This window comes from Lepidochelys olivacea (assembly GCF_965140295.1).
Source record: "Lepidochelys olivacea isolate rLepOli2 genome assembly, chromosome: 1".
Classification (NCBI taxonomy): Eukaryota; Metazoa; Chordata; order Testudines; family Cheloniidae; genus Lepidochelys; species Lepidochelys olivacea.
In genome coordinates, this window is record NC_140411.1 from 230,009,333 (window position 1) to 230,029,446 (window position 20,114).

The 20,114-nt window shown below is 43.1% G+C and overlaps 2 protein-coding genes across 2 annotated transcripts in view; both read right to left on the bottom strand.

Annotated features, from left to right (window-relative positions):
- PARVG (parvin gamma) overlaps window positions 1-8,339 on the bottom strand; it is a 33,078-nt gene extending 24,739 nt beyond the window's left edge. The window contains exons 1-3 of the mRNA XM_084637841.1: window positions 8,157-8,339; window positions 2,805-2,900; window positions 2,216-2,280 (exon numbers count right to left, since the gene is read on the bottom strand). Coding sequence (XP_084493967.1) covers window positions 2,216-2,280; window positions 2,805-2,883 — 144 coding nt within the window. The 5' untranslated portion in view covers window positions 2,884-2,900; window positions 8,157-8,339. The remainder of the gene's footprint in view (window positions 1-2,215; window positions 2,281-2,804; window positions 2,901-8,156) is intronic.
- A 2,887-nt stretch (window positions 8,340-11,226) lies between these two features.
- The window catches only part of PARVB (parvin beta), a 97,467-nt gene continuing 88,579 nt past the window's right edge, over window positions 11,227-20,114 (bottom strand). The window contains exon 13 of the mRNA XM_084648885.1: window positions 11,227-14,767. Within this exon, the coding sequence (XP_084505011.1) occupies window positions 14,691-14,767 (77 nt within the window). The 3' untranslated portion in view covers window positions 11,227-14,690. The remainder of the gene's footprint in view (window positions 14,768-20,114) is intronic.

Below are 20,114 nucleotides of genomic sequence, written 5' to 3' on the forward strand. Positions count from 1 at the left end.
CTGGACACTATTGTGCTAATAAGTGATGGCCACATAAACACCACCCTATACCGGAAACCTACTGACCGCTATACTTACCTACATGCCTCCAGCTTTCATCCAGACCACATCACACGATCCATTGTCTACAGCCAAGCACTACGATACAACCGCATTTGCTCCAATCCCTCAGATAGAGACAAACACCTACAAAATCTCTATCAAGCGTTCTTACAACTACAATAGCCACCTGCTGAAGTGAAGAAACAGATTGACAGAGCCAGAAGAATACCCAGATGTCACCTACTCCAGGACAGGCCCAACAAAGAAAGTAACAGAACGCCACTAGCCATCACCTTCAGCCCCCAACTAAAACCTCTCCAATGCATCATCAAGGATCTACAACCTATCCTGAAGGATGATCCCTCACTCTCACAGATCTTGGGAGACAGGCCAGTCCTCGCTTACAGACAGCCCCCCAGTCTGAAGCCAATACTCACCAGCAACCACATACCACACAACAAAAACACTAACCCAGGAACCTATCCTTGCAACAAAGCCCGTTGCCAACTCTGTCCACATATCTATTCAAGGGATACCATGATAGGGCCTAATCACATCGGCCACACTATCAGAGGCTCGTTCACCTGCACATCTACCAATGTGATATATGCCATCGTGGGCCAGCAATGCCCCTCTGCCATGTACATTGGCCAAACCGAACAATCTCTGCGCAAAAGAATAAATAGACACAAATCAGACGTCAAGAATTATAACATTCAAAAACCAGTTGGAGAACACTTCAACCTCCCTGGTCACTCAATTTCAGACCTAAAAGTCGCAATTCTCCAACAAAAAAACTTCAAAAACAGACTCCAACAAGAAACTGCAGAATTGGAATTAATTTGCAAACTGGACACCATTACATTAGGCTTGAATAAAGACTTGGAGTGGATGGGTCATCATACAAAGCAAAAACTATTTCCCCATGCTAATTTTCCCCCTCCTATTACTCACAACTTCTTGTTAATGGTTTGAAATGGGCCATCCTGATTATCACTACAAAAGTTTTTTCCCCCTCCTGCTGATAATAGCCCACCTTAATTGATTAGTCTCGTTACAGTTGGTATGGCAATACCCATTTTTTCATGTTCTCTGTGTATATATATCTTCTTACTGTATTTTTCACTGCATGCATCCGATGAAGTGGGTTTTAACCCATGAAAGCTTATGCCCAATGTGACAAAGTTCCTCCTCTGCCTTGGTGGGTCCTGCGCTTATTGGCGGATTTGCTCGCCTCAGGGGTCCACGGCAGCCCTCAGTTTGGCGACTTTCATGGCTCAAATCTGCTGTTCACTCAGTTAGCCTCATCACTGGCCAGCTTGGGGAAAAGGAAGAAGAACAAACCCCGCAGTCTCTGCTGATCCACCTAGTGGATCGGGAAACAGGCCAGAGACCTTCCCCTCTGATGGAACCCACAGTCCAGGTCAACTCCTCCAGGATCAAGTAGGGAGTTGGGGGGATGGAGAGATGGGGGGAACCCGGGCCTGCCCTCTACTCCGGGTTCCAGCCCCGGGCCCTGTGGATTGCAGCTGTCTTCAGTGGCTCCTGGTAACAGCTGCGTGACAGCTACAACTCCCTGGGCTACTTTCCCATGGCCTCCTCCCAACACCTTCTTTATTCTCACCACAGGACCTTCCTCCTGATATCTAATAATGCTTGTACTTCTCAGTCTTCCAGTAGTACGCCTTCTCACACTCAGCTTCTTGCTCCCAGCTCCTCACATGCACACCAGAAGCTGAAGTGAGCTCCTTTTTAAACCCAGGTGCCCTGATTAGCCTGCCTATCTTAATTGATTCTGGCAGCTTCTTGTTTGGCTGCAGGTGTTCTAATCAGCCTGTCTGCCTTAATTGTTTCCAGAAGGTTCCTGATTGTTCTGGAATCTTCCTTAACCTGGAGCTAATATATCTGCCTTCTTTCACTCTCCTGTAGCCATCTGGCCTGACCCTGTCACACCAAATAAATTTGTTAGTCTCCAAGATGCCACAAGTACTCATCGTTTTTGTTTTTGCTGATACAGACTAACACGGCTACCACTCTGAAACCTGTAACCTGCTTAAGTACTTTGCTAGACTGGGGCTAGAGTGCTCAGTACCTTACATGATGGAGCCTGATTACAAAACATTTAAAAACAACAGTTCATGTGTAAATTATAATTTAGTAAAAGAAATTATACCATTTGTAGTTCGTCCAACTTAGCATTATTGCAGGATGTAGGATTTATTAATTTCCTCTTTTCTCCTATAAATAGAAGTGAACAATATCCATTACAATTCTCTGATGTGACTAATGCAAGTTTTCTATAACAACTGCCATCAGTTCAGTATTGCCCCATTTTGCTAATTACACCATGAAAAAGTGTACTCATTTGTAATTTTATAGATTTCCTATGAGAGAGAAAAGGGCATATCAGATCATTACAATTGCCTGTTAGAAATTATCTTTCCAGGGGATTCAAATTGATGAGACCAAAGGGACACTTTCTAAAAATAAACAGAAACACAGTTTGGTTTGGTTCTTTTGTGAATTGTAAACCTCATTTAGAGGATTAACCGGAACTTGCATTGACTCTTCATAATCCGCCTATGGAGAGTTGGAGGCTAAATTCCATGCAAAAGGGTTACTTACTTACACTTGTCCGAACCTGGGAATAATGTTGTAAAACAAGTGAAATTCATCTGTGCTGAGAACTTTCATTTTTTTTTTTTTTGGTTCTTTGGGTCCCTCCTCTCTCTTTCTTCATTGCTGGTTTATAAAACACATACCTTGAACAATGTCATTCTTAGGTGGCGAATGATGAAGTGCACTGGGCTGTGCAAAAGCAGTGAGAAAGTCTGGTTCCATTGTATTATTTTTTGCTCCTAGAAAATTGAAAAAAAAAATTCAAAATGTGCTAGAGCCAAAATGAGTATGAATGAGGGAATATGCACCAAATGAAATTATTTCTTTCAGCAGTTTTTGAAGTGTTTGTGGGTGACCTACTTTTAAACATGCAGCAACGTATATTTAAGCAACATTAAAATTAAAATGAAGTTAATCAGTTTTTTCCTGGAGATGAAAAGCACTACAGTATTCAAAAAAAGTCTTAACTCCAGTCAGTTCTGCTTAATCTGAATTAGATCAGCAAAATCCTATTTCAGTTCAGTTGATAAATGCTTCAGCAGGAGACATCGGGGTGCAAGTTATAAAAATGGTCAGCACTTAACTGTTTGGGATGAATAAACCAAGAATATAGCGAATCTAGAAGACTGTATGTATTTTAGAAGGAAGTTCAAAAAAGCTCAGGTTTTGACGTTAATTCCCTTCCCAACTACTACTGTCCTGAAATAAAATGGGGATGGCAACACACAAAAGGAGAACAGACCAACGTATCTTGTTAACATATAGAAGACTATGGAAGGGATTTTCAAAACTGGACAGGAAGAGTGGGAGAGGGTAGCAGATGCCAAAGTGGGAGTGAATTGGATAGGAGCAAAGAGGGACAAAAACAGGTTGGAGCACAGAGGCAGAAGGGTCTATAACCACTAGAAAACATTCCTCTCTATCACCTGGAATTGTATCTTTCAAAAATTTAAACATATCAGGGAGAGCAGAATAAGTTTGTATACACAAACGTAATCCTAGAATTTCCTAACATTAGAATGCTTGACTTTGTAACCTTAACGTTCTTTTAACATAGGATTTTTTATATGTAATATAAAAGGCTGAGAAAGCTAGGCTTGCTTAGTCAGGAATGGTAAAGAGCTAAAGGAGACTAAGATTCTGAAGAGTATAGTTAAAAACTGAGCAGTCTCTCTTTACTTTGTCCTATAATATAAGAACAAGAGGTTAACTTATTACACTAATGGCAAGTAAATTTAAATTCACTGCATCAGGAAATCTTGTCACATACTGTAACTGGATGTTAAGGGGTTGGATAATAACATTTGTAATTGCAGTATGCAAGCTAAAAATAGGGATATTAAAATCTTATACATCAGTGTACAAAATTATCATCTGCCGGGGTCAGAAAGGACTACAACTTGCATCACCACCAGCCATTTATAATTATTATTGCTCATTATTTGTATTACAATAGTCTGAGATTGGTCTACATCATGCAAGACTCTGTACAAACACAGAGTAAGAGCCAGTTTCTGCCCTTTACAATGTAAACAGACAAAGGGCAGGAAGGGGAACAGCATTGGATAGCTAATCAGGCGCATTCTGGAAGCGAGGGCCACAGTTCACCTTCCATTGAAGCATCAAATCTTAGCTATTGCTAGAGGCAGAATATCAGATATCACGGATAAATAATCTGCCCGGTATTATTAATGCTATGTTCCTATGGCCTAATTGATAGAGTACTGCATGTGGACTCAGCACTGCCATGGACCTGCTGGGTGACCGTGGGCAAGTCACTACCCTCCCTGTGCCTCAGTTTCCCCATCTGTAAAATGGGGATAATGATACTGACCACCCTTGTAAAGCATTTTGAGACCTATGGAAGAAAAGTGGTGTATAAGAGCTAGGTTTTATTATGAAGGGGAAACACATTTCCTTCTTATTAAAAAAAGTTCCAAGTCTCAAAAACATAGGGGAAGAAGTAAATTTAAAGGAAAGTGAGGCACGCCTTGTTAAACATTCACATTGTGAGAATAGGAAAGCAGAATAATCAATAGGTGAGAGATCCACTGCAAACAGTATTGCACATCTGACATGGAAGATCTCTAAGGTACAGTTTCTTGCTCTGACAGCTTAAAACTCCAAACAGCATTGGGAGGGTCCCCTTAGAATCGTTCTCACATTTTTATCGGGGCTCCAGTGTAAGGAAAGTGCATGTGTTGTGTTTTAGTACAGACTTTGATCGTTCCATTTTGAAAATATGCTTGGCGAGACAATACTAGCAGAAAACTATGATTAGATACTTTCACATGTCAGTCTTGCACAACACAACACAATAGACACGAAATGCACAAAACCGCTGGAGAGAATGTATTTCATCATTATGGTTGCAAAACCAAATGTCAGCTCTAGAAATGCAGTTGGCAAGAATGGAATAATTATAAGAAATGGAGCCTTTTACTGCCTACGTAAGAGCAACAACTGAACTATTTGAGGAACGCTGGAACAAGGGAAATGAAAAATGTAATTAATATAGTGGAAGATTTTCATATGCACTAGTGGCAATTAGATACCTAACTTGAAAGTCAATGGGGGTTAGGTATCCAACTGCCACTTTTGCCTTCAAAAATCTTTCTCGGAACTCTTAGACGTGGGTACACTTACTGTAATTCATACCCTATATTGCCTCAGCGTTGCTGTTCCCCTTACCTTTGATATCAGTCACCCTTCCTTCAATACTTATGGCTGAAAAAAACTTGAACTGTCAACAATTCTGCTTCTCTCTAATAAAAAGTTAGTAACTAAAAACACACATGGGATATTGGGGAGGCCCCCAAAATCAGACACCACCTTTGAGAGTTTGGACCTTGGCATCTCAGTTTCCCCATCTGTGACGTGAGGAGAGGAACACCTGCCGCTGAGTGGTTGTGTGGGGATTCATTTGATGAGGACTAGAGAGAGGTTTCCCCGCCGCCCATAGTAAGGAGCATCAGGTTGCTGTGCCAGCCCAGGCTCAGACTAGAACCTGACTTGTGACTCAGTAACAGTCACCGTTTGATTTCTACTTCCCCAGCCTTGCTCCTGTGAGGGAAGTAATCTGCTCTCATCTGATAGCAGGTGTCAGTGACTTCCCTCTCTGCACTAGCTCAGCAATGCTGACAACCACATCAAGGCTCTGCCCATTCCTTGCCTTTGCCTGTCCATCTGCACAGGAGGGCGGAAGGGCCCAATGGAGGTTGCTCTCCCCGCCGAGTTGGGGCCCACCATACTGACTAAACCACCCAGAAGAGTGAGGATGTGCCAGACACCCCTTTACTCCGCTGCATGAGCATGTAGGGTGAGCCACAGTTGTGCCCTAATTATTCATGAAGCACTTTAAGGCTATAAAGGGACTAGATTCAGTAGGTATGCCACCGTAATATTAAATCAATGGATTGATGGTGGCCATCTTGGCTGATACAGTATGTACACTGAGAAATCTCCTGTTAATTCCAGGGAGAATATTGATGTGGGATTGTTTCAAGCCCTTATTTTACAACAAGGGTGGCTTGGTGTGCAGTGTCAGGCTAGTGACCCAGCATTGCATGTCTAGCCCAGTGGAAACCTAGATTGTAGATCAGAATTTGCTGCAACCTTCTCCCTCACAGGCCCTTCACCTCAGCTTCACCCCATCTGCCCTTCTTACCCTCATCTTCACCCCGGTCCTATCTCCCTCACCTCCTTCACTACCGTGTCCCCTCCCTCTTCACTTTTCTTTCCATTTAGCATACTTCCTTCCACCTAAACCCACAAAAAGGAGTGGGGGTGGGGGAAATCACAGCACTAACATGACATTTGCCACTACCGTACTGGGCAGTCTGCTTGGGTGTTCTACCCTTTTCCTCTCCCTGTGTCTGACTTGTCTATTGGGTTGTAAGCTTTTAACTTCAGGGACTATCTGCTACTCTGTACAGTGCCCATTTTTGCCACTTTCTCACCTCCCAAGCCCACCTGGGTTCAGAATGCTGCGGGGCCTGCCTCCTGGGAACGTTGACTCCTCTGATTTATTCAGGAGCTGTTTTGGCAAGCTGAAAAAACTTGGGGATCTCATACAAATTTATGGCTTAAGCTGGCAAGATGCTGAGCACCTACTGCTACAGGAGTTGGAGATCTCAGCATGTCACAAGTAGTACTCAGGACCACGCAAGAACAGGCCTTAAATTAAAAATTGGTGGCAGCGTACATAAATATACCCTTAGGGCTCAATCCAATAACCTGCTCAGCAGCTGAGAATGGAGGGCCTCAGCATTTCATAGGATCATTAGTTATTATTATTAAGGTGGATTCTGGATCAGGCTCCAAGTTACTCTCTAGTGAAGGGGTGGCCAAACTGCAGCTCGCGAGCCACATGTGGCTCTTTTACAGTTAAAGTGCAGCTCGTGAAGCCCACCACACCCCGCATTCAGCTTCTGCCCTAAGGAGAGGTGCTGGGTCTAGGGGCTTCTGCCCAACAGCGAGGGGGGGAGGTCTCAGGGCTTCTGCCCCATGGGAGGCACCTGCCATGGGGCAGAATTCCCTTGCCCCACCACCTTGCTGCAGGGCAGGAACTCCAGAAGGCATGCCCCGCAGGGCTGAAGCCCCAAGCCCCAGCAGGCACTCCCAGCTCTCGAACTTCTGAAGATTATTATATGTGGCCCAGTGGGTCAGTAAGTTTGGTCATCCCTGCTCCAGTGAAATGCTCAAAAATTTGATACAATAAGTTTCAGTTCCAAACAACCCCCCAGGATGTCTGTACATAGCCCAGAAAACTGCCTGCTAAAGGTTTATATATTGCACTAACATCATGGGGGAACGTGACTGTGTTTGGAATCCTTTTTCTATTTCAGTTCCTTAATTGCGCTGGGAGAAGTATTAAGATTGGAGTTTGTCATGCAGGCCCGCTGCAATAGGGCTCTGCAGACTATCTTTTCTATTTTTCTTTTCACTTCTTTTGCTTTCAGGCTATTTTCTCCGGCCTTGCATCCATGCATCCATTATTTACTGGTACATGGAGAACAACACTTGGAATAAAACAATTGCTAGAATATTGATTGCAACAATATTGTGTACTGGAATTTTTAAATCATATTGGCCTTACACTTGACTCTTTGAGCAAAATGGTATCACTTGGTTCTGTGTTCTCAATTACTGAGAGAATATCCTAAATTTTCTGAGATCTTGAGAAAGGCAGAAGCTATTTATTTTTCTGCATTCTGCTAGGGGTAGTCAGTGAATACGTTTTCAGGTATGTCAAGAGTTGCTATAAAATTATAAGCTGCAATGCTACAGTTCCTTACTTGCTGAAAATAGCAGTTAAGAAGGTTCTGGATTGCAAAATAACCATTTTGTATTAATAGTTCAAATCACCCAACTTTTCGTCTACTATCCCTTCACAATCTGGTTCCTCAAAATTTCACTGAGCTATTACATATATTTTACTGCTCATAATGCTACCATAATTATAATCTACCATAGAATATACACGAAACACTTACTTTTGCAGATAAGGACACCAAGAAGTTTGAATTGATTTATTTCCTGTTGGAAAAAGCCAAAAGTGGTATTCCAAATAAGCTCAAAATTAGTACCAAAGAAAAGGCTTTCTAGTCTGAAAAAATAAAAACGGCATGTGTCAGGATTCAATCAATCCACCTAATTTTATACTGCTGCCATTAGAACACCACGATGAGAAAAGTAGGCAAGAAACAAAAAGAAAGACTAGTTCTTTGCACTCAGTTTAGAACAGTCCCTTACTTCCTCATTTTGCACTGCGGTTTTCAAGAGGTTTGCTTGGTAGCAACAGGAAAGAGATGACGTTATGCCACATTTAGCCAATATAATCAATTTGCATATGAACATTTTACATAAAAGAACTGACACCATGTTGCCTTTAATAATTCTTTAAGTGTTCCTCAAGGGGTGTATTCAAGGAAAGGTCATGGGAAAGGAGTATGAAACCTAGCATAGGATAAAGTTTTGGGCAGCTTTGTGTTGAAATTGCTGCCTTGCATCAAAGCAGCTTGAACATTATCAAGAGGCAAGTTACACACAGTTCTTACGTTACATTTTAAAAATGAAACCACAATTCTGTTCAGAGTCCTAATATCAGCAAGTATGGTCTCTGCTAGCATCTATAGTAACTGCAGTAAATGTGCATCTAAACCAGGGGTTCTCGCAACAAATTTTTGGTGGCCTCAGAGTGAGGCCAGCAACTCTTGCTGGTGGCCACACTGACACCTTTTTCCTAAAATTATTTCTTTTTCCTAAAGTTAATAAAGTAATATGCACATATATACATCCAAATCATTGTAGTTTATTTATGGAAGGTTTTGGGTTTTTTGGTTTTTTTTTTGCAAACTCAATAATAAAAATAAATGCACAATTATCTCTATTCTTTACTGGACCTAACAGAATAGAAATGCAAATAAGGTACTTTGCACCTTCTTGTCTTTTTTATTGTTTATTTTGCATTTTTGGTAAAAGTGGTTGTCTGTACAATTCTGAAGTAAATTTAAAAATGCTTTGACATAATAGTCCAAATAATAATGAAAAACATATCTGGGTGGCTTGGGTCTGGGGAGGAGGGGGCAGGGCTGTGGCTGGCCCGGGGCTCCTCCGGGCAGGTGTGTGTGTTGGAGGCATCTCAGGGCTTCGGCCAGCCCGGGGCTCCTCTGGCTGAGACGGGGAGGCACTCGGGGCTTCTCCGGGCTGGGGGCTTGTGCGGGCGGAATGGATGGAGTCAGGGGCTAGCATCCCCAAAAGGGGGAATCCACCCACTGGCCATGGGCCCGCCACTCGCCTCCTCACCCCCCCGCCCACCGCTTGCTTCCTGCATCCCTCCTCAGTCCCCCACCTGCCGTTCACCTCCTCTTACCCCACCCCCACCCACTGCTCCCCACCTCACTCCCCTGCCACAGACACCCCCTTCCTGCAGCAACAACCCCCTGGTATTTTACTGACAGGGAAAATTGTGGTCATACTGCACAGAACACTGCATCTCTCTCAGGAAATATACAGTAGCACCTACCATTCAGGTGATTAAATACTTTTCTTTCTGAAGACAAAGAGGCAAAACCGCTCTTCAGGATATAATATTTAGATTTTCCCCTAGTCTAATTAACATTTTAAAATATTGTAATGGGCATACTAATGGGGAAAGCCTACTAGGTCATATCCATCCAGTTACTAATGCATGATGATTCCCTGAAGTAAATTCAAGTGGTTAGTCCAATTTAGTTTTAAGCATCATAAGCAGTAAGGCTTCCTTCCCCCACTTCCCTTGGGAGATTATTTCACAGTCTAATGGGGCTCACTCTGATATCATAAACCACCATATTTAAGCTAAATTTTCCTTTTTTAAAAATGTCACATTCTTACTCCAAGTTATAGCCCCCAAGCACTACTCAATTCCTCTCCTTCCTCACCATACATCCCCATCAGATAATGGTAGCTGATTGCCATCCCCTCCCACATATACTCATTCATCATTCAACCACACTGACTGGGATTTGTTCTCTAAAGCCTTCCTATCACTAACTGATGCATTCACAGTCATTTTTGTTGCTGTTCTCCAATTCCCCCCAATTGCTTTCTACCGATAAGATGCCCCGATCTAAGTACGATAGTCTAAGTGGCGTGTGATGGCGTGTCCACCCCACACGAGCCCTGAACTGGTTAATATGGATCAGAAGGGGTCAATTAACCTTAGATACCGCACCTGGAGGGGACCCAGGGCTGGATAGGGCCAAAGGGCAAATGAAGCAGAGCTGGGAGGCGGGGATTGGGACAGCATTATAAAGCAGGGAGTAAGCACAGGAAAGGGTTGCAGGCAGTGTATCTGCAGTTGCTGTCTAGAGTAAAAAGGTGTTGGCCAGGGATAAGGAGGAGCTCTAGGGGGCAAGTAAGCCCTGGTGTCCTGCCCTGGACTAGGGAATCTTACAAGAGGCCTAGGAGGCGAAGTGGCCCTGGGGAATGGAGGACGCTCTGGGGGTAAACCCAGACAAAGACAAGGAGATGGAGAGGTGGGTAGGAAGGAGTCCAAGGACTGCAACAGCAGTCAAAGGGTCCCTGGGCTGGAACCCAGAGTAACAGGCAGGCCTGGGTTCCCCTACCAGCCACTGGCTAAGTGGCACAGAGCTGGAGTTGGAATAGAAGACTGCCTGGGAGGACATATGGACAGCTTGTCTGGTGGGACGTCATTGCCCTGGAAAGGTGGGAGAAGACTATATAGTGACTGGCCGAAGGGCTGAATCATCAAGAGGAAGCACTCCAAGTCATGGAGGTAGGATAGAGAGAAAGCAACTGATTGCAGGGGCCACCATATGGGGCAAAAGTTAATTCCCAGACCCAGGCAGAAAGAGGCACACCTGCAGTGAGTGAACCCCTTCATATGCTGCTCTACCAGTGCCAGAGAGACAGACTGTCACGTCCCTGCTCTGTTTTCTAAGGCCTATGCAGACCAATATCTCATTGGCATCTTGGTCTTCATTAAATGCATTCTTCATTCAAGTCCTTCCTTTTATTAGAACTTCATCCATTAAGCAGGCCAAATAAGAGCAAGAAAGCTATGTAATCATTATTTGTTTATTAGAATAAATACAGTTGTCACAAACCATGCATTAAGTTCCACAACACTCCTGCTGTGATTTTAGAAAACATAGGATTGCATTGTAATTTGCTTACAGTACACTACTGTTACACTCTCACAAAGCCAGACTTGTCCACGGTATGACAAGTGCAGTATCTCATCTGCAAGGTTGGTTTTTTGTGTGGGTTGGGGTTTTTTTTAGGAACAGAAATCCAGAGTGAACATTGTTAAAAAATAGTAGAAAAGATTCTTAAAATACATTAATACACAAAGCATTGGGTTTCTATTAGGGCGAAAAAAGAAAGCTCTAAGTTTTTACATTGATGTAAATTCTTTTTTGTTGCTTTGCAGTCTTGTGAAACATTACGCCATAGCTGACCATTGCTCAGGCCTCTCCTGAGCCATAGAACAAGTTGTACGACAACTGGCTGGAACGGAATCCACAGTTCTGATGGTGAATCTACAAGGCACATTACATAGGCTGTATAGGCAGCCAATCTCATTAACCATATATAAATGTGGAAGCTTGAATGCTGGGCATGCCGTGGTCAAGAACTATGCAACAAGCCTCAGAATTCCCTGGCCTTTTCTACCCAACTAACTCTACACTAAGAGGCAGAATTCAAAATTTCCAGTAATACGAACAAAATATTAGCCATCCTGTTCTTTAGCACTGATGGGGGGACACCTATACTTTTAAGCTTTAAACCCAAAACATATTAGCCCATTAGAACTAGAGTGACCAGATAGCAAGTGTGAAAAATCAGGACAGAGGGTGGGGGGTAATAGGAGCCTATATAAGAAAAAGCCCAAATATCCGGACTTTCCCTATAAAATCGGGACATCTGATCACCCTAATTACAACCCACATATCAGGTATGTGATAGACTAAGAATGAAATAAACAATATTAGTTGGTGGGGAGCTATATCAAGATGATTGTGTTTTAAAACTGTTTGCTTTTGGGGAAGCCCTTCTTAAGTTAAAAGCATCCTGTTGGCAATTTGCCCATGCATATAAACTAAAAGGTCCCAAATCTGCAGTCCCCTGCTCACAGGAGTACTCATATAAGGACTATCTAATAGTCCAGTGGTTAGAGCACTCACATGAGATGTAAAAAACCAACTTCAGTTCAAATCACCTGACTTGGAGTGGGGACTCGACCTCAGGTCTCCCAACTAGCCCTAATTGCTGGGTTATGGAATTTTCTGGGGTGGGGCTCTCACTCTCTCCTGTTGAAGCTCTTCCGCTTCATATCCAATATTTGAGTTTAAGCAGGAGTTTAGGGACCTAGAGGACTAGGCAGCAGCTGAGCAGGGGAGTTGAGGATCTACATTTTGGACTTAGGTGCCCAGTTACGCACCTAAATTCCTTTGTGAATCTAGCTCTTACAATCTAACTCACTAGTTCTTCAGTCACCATAGCATCTCCCACAGTAGATGCGAGCTGAGTTTCGAATGGAAACAAGTAGAAACCTCCTCCCGCTTTTTTTTAAATTTTTTTTTTGGACACTAGCCCCCTTAGGCCACTTTTATACCTCAGAAAGAAACAAAAAATAAGTGTTTTCTCCTTTTGCAAGTCACTGTTAAAGTGTCAAGCTGAGACAAAAATGTTAATGAAGAGAAGACTCTTCTGTACAATTACACCACAGTTCACATAGCACAGTAAGGGGACATGCGTTTCCTCCTGGTCCTTAATGCTGAAGGGTAAATTCAGTCCTGGTGTAAGCAGATGCATTGCATTTGTAGTCAATGAGAGATGGACCTCTGCTTACAACAAGACTGAACTTGGCCCAGATAACGCAGTAACACTGTCTTCCTTGATAGGCTGCTCTGTTAAATGCTTTACATAAAACCTGGCAGCCCATAAAATGTGACTAATGTGATAAATAGAAAGCAATAAGATAGTAGTTTTGAATCTCCTCCACATTCTAAGGGAAGGAATGCTATAAAATACAGAGCCCACAAATAACTTGCTTTAGCATTATAATACTATTTCTTTCAATAGCCCTGCCCATAACCTGCTCACACAAACCACATCCTAGCCTTGCCTTCTTTGTACATTTAACTACACCTATTGCATCATTAGACACACAGATATGTCTGCACAATCCGGTGAAGTCCATCAAGTGCTGTAACAGTGTCTTGTGACAAGGTAGATACATTCGAAGGGTAGAGTCTTTTCTCTCACTGACCTCAATGGGAGTTTTGCCTAAGGATTACAGCACTGGGTCCAGAGTTCACAGCAGTAGCAAAGTATCATTGGGAATGATGGGATGAAGTCAACTCATCACAGCATCACTGAAAGGAAACTTATGTTATTTTCAGCCCTGGGCTTGCACCTCTAAACTGTTCCAAATTCGGTGCAGTCCAGTCTGTTTGATACTGGTGTACATTACATGGCATTGTCCAGAATAACCCAGGAAACAGAGGCAAAATCTTACTGAAAAATGACCTTGCTTCATTTAATTTTCAAGACAAAAACCTGTAGTTCTGTTTACACACTTTGGGCTCTGTCGTGCTGTAACTGCCGTTGACTTCAATGAGAGCAGGAGTAGGTGCTTTAGCTTTTCCACAGGAAAGTAAAGGTCAACCTTGCACCTCTAAGCAATCAAACTGTGATTCCCCCTGTTCATTCCACGAAGGGTTAAAAAGAATGCATAAATCCAGCCCATCCATCCTTGACCAGCTCCTGACCGAGCTGATCCAGACTGCACATTTCAAGTGTGGCTACAGCTCCCTCCTCAGCACAAAAGGAGGGAGAGAAAAGCAGCTATGACCAGATGGGGCAATAATTCCATTTCTAGTCTGTGTGTAAACATCAGGTGGAAATAATACTGGGTAGTATGAAGTTAACATGAAAGGTAGAAAAAGCCCTCATGGGTTCTTATGTACAGTTTCAGGTGGTGTCCTTGGAAACAAATACAGTAACACACACAAACCTTATTTAATGGAAACTGTGCAGTTTCTAAATATATTACAATGCAATGTTGTATTTCTCACACTCAAGCCTAGCATATCTTCCACCACCAATGGTAACCAAGCAGTTTACAAAAGAAAGTATATAAAGGCACTGCCCCATCAAGAAGGGTTCAAGTTTTTCCTGTTTATCAAAGTAGCTAGTAGTAGATTTCTTTATCAACAGAACAAGAAAGCTTGTTGACCCTAGCAAACAGACCCACCAGGATCTCAGAGCAAAGATGTAAAAATGATATTTCAAAAGGGAGCTAACATAAAATACACAAAGTATTTTCAGTGGGCACGTCATGCAAAGAGGTACATGGAGATAATGTGAACAGAAGAAGGAATGCCATCATGCAGCATGGAATATAGTGTAAGGCACAATGGGAACATAGAAGGTGTTTCATTTTTCCCTTTTTTTTTTCTTTTCTTTTTCTTTCCTTAAGAAGGTCGTGAGGATTAACATCTCAGCAGCTTCCAGCATCACTCAACATTCTTGTATTTTGTGAACAGGTTGTACAAAACCCTGAGGGTAGACTTCAGATCCAAGTTAACAACATCTGTGGAAGAAAAGGAGAGATTCTTAAGGTTGGTTTAGTGCTACCTCCCAGTTGCCTATGAATGGAAGAAAGTGTCTTCTGATCTGTGAACTCAAAAGAATAAAAAATCAAATCAAATTTAAAAAATACAGATCCAGTTCCCTTGAATAGCAGCATACGATAATCTTCAAGAAGCCTTAGCCATAACAGTACTTTAATCACTGATATTTTTAAACTTCTCTCTGGAGGGGGGGGGGGAAAAAGAACCCCCATCCCTCCCTGATCTACAATTTATCATAGGCTGCAGTGTTCTTGTGTCTCAGACCTGATATCTCACAAATAACTTTGAAAAATACTCCATGTTAGATACCATGTCACAGCTTTAACAATTTCTAGTGAGTTTCTACCAGGGAAATTACTAACCAGGGGTCCAGAGTGGGGATTTAAGTCTAAATTGTATATTTCATGTGAGGTTCTGGACCCACCGTATCTAGAACCTCTGCAATGACTTGCTATGCAGTGAGCAGGACTTAAACTCCTGCTTTGTGTGCCAAACCTTCCTGCATCCCCTCTCACTGTGCCAGAGTGTGGGTACATTTTCATCTGAGAAAGGAAGGGAAGAGTGCATCAACAGTTACAGTCCACTATAAAGACAGGCCGTCTTCCACCCTCCCCATTCTTCCCCTTTGCAAACTTCAAACTTATTGCTAATGGGCTTGGTATTCCCCCTTCTCAGATGTACAACAGAGAGAGTCTCTCTCTTTGCTCTTCCTGTCCTTTTGCTACGATAACATAGAGGAAGTGCCAGAGAGAAGTACATTCCAAAGGCTGCCAGGGGAAAGTACAGCACAGAGTGCCCTTGCAAGACTGGAGAGAGGATCTGCCAACGTCAGCAGCGCAGGAGAGGGGAAAAGCAGCAGGTAAAGATGTGGGAAAGGAAGAGGACAGGAGGGAAAAGCAGGGGAAACAGGAAGATGAAAAAACATTGAGGAGGAACAGTTCGGATGGAAGAAGAAGGAAGGAAGAGAGGTAAAAACAAAAAGAAAAACCCCACAAACCCCATTCCCAAAAAACCGACGTTTTCAGTCTCCTCTCACCCTCTCTTCCTTTGTCTATTATTTTGCACAGTTGAGTGAAGAGAGACTCTTTGTCTTTCTCGTTTAACATGTGGATTGAAACGTGCTGGCTATAGAGCTCCACAGAGAGGACCCAGCACAGGCTTCCTCACCATGCCCTGCAAACATGCCTGGCCTGAAATGATCCCTTGTTGGGTAGGAGAGAAATTCATGCTCCATGAACATATGCTTCTCAGCCTCCGTGACGGGATGGGCAACTGGCTCTCAATTAGCACCATTTGAGGGGACAGATTTGTGCTGCACACACTTGTTTGGAAAGAAATTAACTATTTTACACAAGCCTCCAGACAGCCACCAGCATTACTAAATGACGTGCAGCCTCTATCAGCTTGGCCGGATTTTAAGTCGTGACTTAGAAGTGAACAGCTACATATCCAATTACCAGTTCCCAGCGTCATGCTATTCCCCCATGCTATCCTCTCTTCCTAACCTGTGTACGTGTGCATAAGCAGCAGGAGCAAGGGAACTCCTAACAAAGATCTTGCTTGTATGAAAAGGACCACTATAACACAGGAAGAATAGTCCTAGTTTTAGCAGAATCGTTTCTGTATATCAAAGTTTTCCAGAAGGTGTAGGAAGCTGTTTAACACCACAGTATCCCCAGCAGCACAACACTCCCAAATGGCCTGGGAATGTGTACTACCTTCTGTGCAACAGATCGAGTTGCCTCAGAGACAGATTTAAATGTGAATTTAGCCCTGAGGAGCAAAGCTTCTTACCAGCCATATCCTCCACAATCAGCAAGCCAAGGGGAATCTTTGGTGTGGGCCAGGGAAACCGACAGGAAGATTCAACCTAACGGTGCTGGCAGCCAACTTGAAGTTCCAATACCAAATGTATAGCTCTGGTAGTGCAGAGCACCCTTACAGCTGGCCTATGAGGCTAGCTGAGGTTACTGTGGCATGGGCAATCCCTACCTGGCATAGAGCCTGCATAGCCAACTCTACACCATCCAGCCAACACAGAGAGTACTCCAAAGGAGGGAAAGGTGGCCAGAAAGCACTGCGCTCCACCAATCCCCCTTGAGTCCACTGCAGGCAGCTAGAACTTAGAGCAGCTGAGACCAAATCAGCCCTGTGCATTGGGGGAGCATGAAGGTGACATAAAGCCCCCTTCTATGGCTGCACTAAGCACAGCTCCGCTAGAGCCAAAGATCAAGGACTGCATCTCTAGGTGCCCAGTACTGAGATTCATTGTCTCTGCTCTTTGTTATAGTACCTGGTCTGCAAGATAAGTGGACGGTGCAGTTTATTTGCAATCATCACTTAACAGGGATGATTGTTTTTTTAAGGTGACAGGTGGTCCTCTGCCTTCAGGGATTCTTAGGGTATCTGTGCCATTTCCCATTGCTCCATTGGTTTACTTCTTCCCTTCCCTCCTATTCTCAAGGTCCTACATCCTAGAGACCTCCCTTGAAGACGTGTGGGTCTTCTTTCTGAGTCACGGCCATAACTTCTGCCTCAGCTGATAGGAAGCAATGGGGAGGGAATTATGACATGTTGTTCACTCCTCCTGCTGAAAAGGGATAAACCCGAGTCTTTTACTTGCTAATATAATGTAATGATTCATAGAATTTAAGGTCAGAAGGGTCTACAATCTTCTAGTCTGACCTCCTTCATAAAACAGACCAGAGAACTTTACTATGTAATTCCTGCACTGAGTTTAATAACTTGTGCTTGAACTAGAATATATCTTTTAGAAATACATCAACTTTTAATTTAATGAGTTCAAGTGATGGAGAATCCACCTCATCTCTTGGTAATTTGTTCTATTAGTTAATTACTCTCACTTATAAAATCTATGCCTTATTTCCAGTTTAATTTTTCCTTTCAAAGAACTTCTAGCCATTGGATCTTGTTAAACCTTTGTCTGCTAGATTAAAAAGTAATGTAATATCAGATATAGCCTCAATGCATGGGTAATTATAGGCCATGAGATGAGAAGCACTGACAAGAGGGACACCAGACATGCCCAAAAAAACCCCATGATCTCAATCTTCTGCTCCTTGTAAGAGGAAGTTTGTGTGGCCAAAGCCCAGCCAGTGCTGACAGAATGCCAACCAAAGGTGGCAATAAATCATAAAAATAGCCTAAAATAGAGTTTAAATGAATAATACCTCTACAACCTGTCAAAATCCCTTGGGAAGATAATAAAGCCGCCCACTAAAATTCACTCTACTTTAATGACTTAGGGCAAAATTTTGTCTTCAGATGTGTCTATTGTATTTAATGGATGTAACAGAGACCAGAATTTGGCCTGTAATTTGTGCAATGTTGTATACACCATGCAAGATGACTTTTGATATTTTATTGGGGTGGGAGTGAGTGGAGCAGGATATACTAAAATATTAAATTGAATACTAGACCTATCTCTTGCGAGTACTGCAGAAAGCACTTAGACTGCAAAGTGGTGTTAAAGTGCCCTGTCCTCAGAAAATCCTACAACAAATAATTTAAGAGGCCTTTACTACCCGAGTCAAACCAACTGTCCATCAATGTAAATAAATAGCTTCAACTGGCGCTTTTTCCAGTCCATTCAGGCACAAAGTGACACCAGTACAGTAGGGCATACACAGCGAATCCCACACATAAAACATTCTGTGGAGCGTGAGAAACTGCACCACTGCGAATTGTTATTCAAAGGGACACTAAAGTTTGCAAATGCCTGTCCTTCTGGATTCCACAGCAAGATGAAATAAAACTACTGCAACAAAAACAGCCTCCGATGCTACTGTCCCTTCCACAGGAGCAGCTGTACAAAACAGTGTCTCCTCTGTTGGAAATCACAGCTCTGTGTGGTGTATCAGCACCCTCATTCAACCCAGAGAAGCAGATGTGAACCGGTGCTAAAGGGGAACAGTACACACAAGACTACCTCCTGCAAAGCGGGGGGACAATCAGACCAAGACGACTGCCATATTAACTAACCTTGCCCTCCTACTTTTATTAATAAATTTAATTTCTAAAGGGTACAATAATCAGCTGATTATAAGACCATGTAGACACTGAAACCTGTCCCAGTTCTCAGGGCATGTCTACATTTACCTCCGGAGTGATCGATCCAGCAGGGGTCGATTTATTGCATCCAGTGAAGACGTGATAAATCGACCGCCGTGCGCTTTCCTGTCCACTCTGGCACTCCACCGGACCAAGAGGCGCAGGCAGAGTTGACGGGGGAGTGTCAGCGGTCAATTTACTGCAGTGAAGACACCACGGTGAGTAGATCTAAGTACGTTGACTTCAGTTACGTTATTCACGTAGCTGAAGTTGCACAACTTAGATCGACCACCCCCACTCCAGTGTAGACCAGGCCTCAGTAGGATATCCTCTGCTGTACACTGAATCAGAGGGCAAACCACATGGAGTCCGGAGCAAAGAGTAAAGTAACACTGTTTTGAATGCTTTCCTGCAGTAACAAACACTAATGGTCAGGCTAAGCTACCTGCCTTCACCTCTTCTCCCCCTCCATCCCCTCCACTCCACCAACGATGCCAGTCCTGATTTTGATCCCGCTGCACCCACAACCGTCCCCAGCCCCAGTATATGGAATGTATTCCTGCTTCTGGTCCTCCAGGCTAAGATGTTCACTTCATTCAAATCTCTCCTTTAGGTGCACTTTGGGAAAGAAGAAAAAAACAGTCTGAGACATGAAGATGGGCACATGCCTAAATCGAGTAACTAGGCGATCCTGATGCCGTAACCTTTTCCCTTCCTCACCTCATCCCCTCCCTGCTATTTATTATCCTCACTTGTCTCATTTAAAGTTAGACTGTAAAACTCCTCAGGCCTCCTTGTCTTTCTGTGTGTGCTGCAAAAGCATCGAGCACACTTCTGGGGTAGTCATAATGAAAATGAAGATTGCTCGACTGACAGTCAAGACGACATAATTCCTCCTGTTAGCCAAAGAGCAAACAGTGCAGAGGTAGTGCAAGATTCTTGACACTGCTCCATTAATTAGCTTCAGTACTCGGAGGTACAGCCTTTAAAAAGTCAAAAGCATAATTCAAGTCTTCATGCTCGTTCAGTACTTGGCCCTGCACCATAGGAGCCGATGGGAGTTTTTGTCACTGATTTGCATAGGAGAAAAATTATCCCTTCAGTTATTGATCTCTGTGATCAGGCTGCTCGCAAATTAGTGCTAATTTTTTATGTAAACTTTCCACTAGGAAAAAGACTGAGAACACCAACTAACCTAACATAGGCTTCTGAACAGCTTTCACATAGCACTATCAC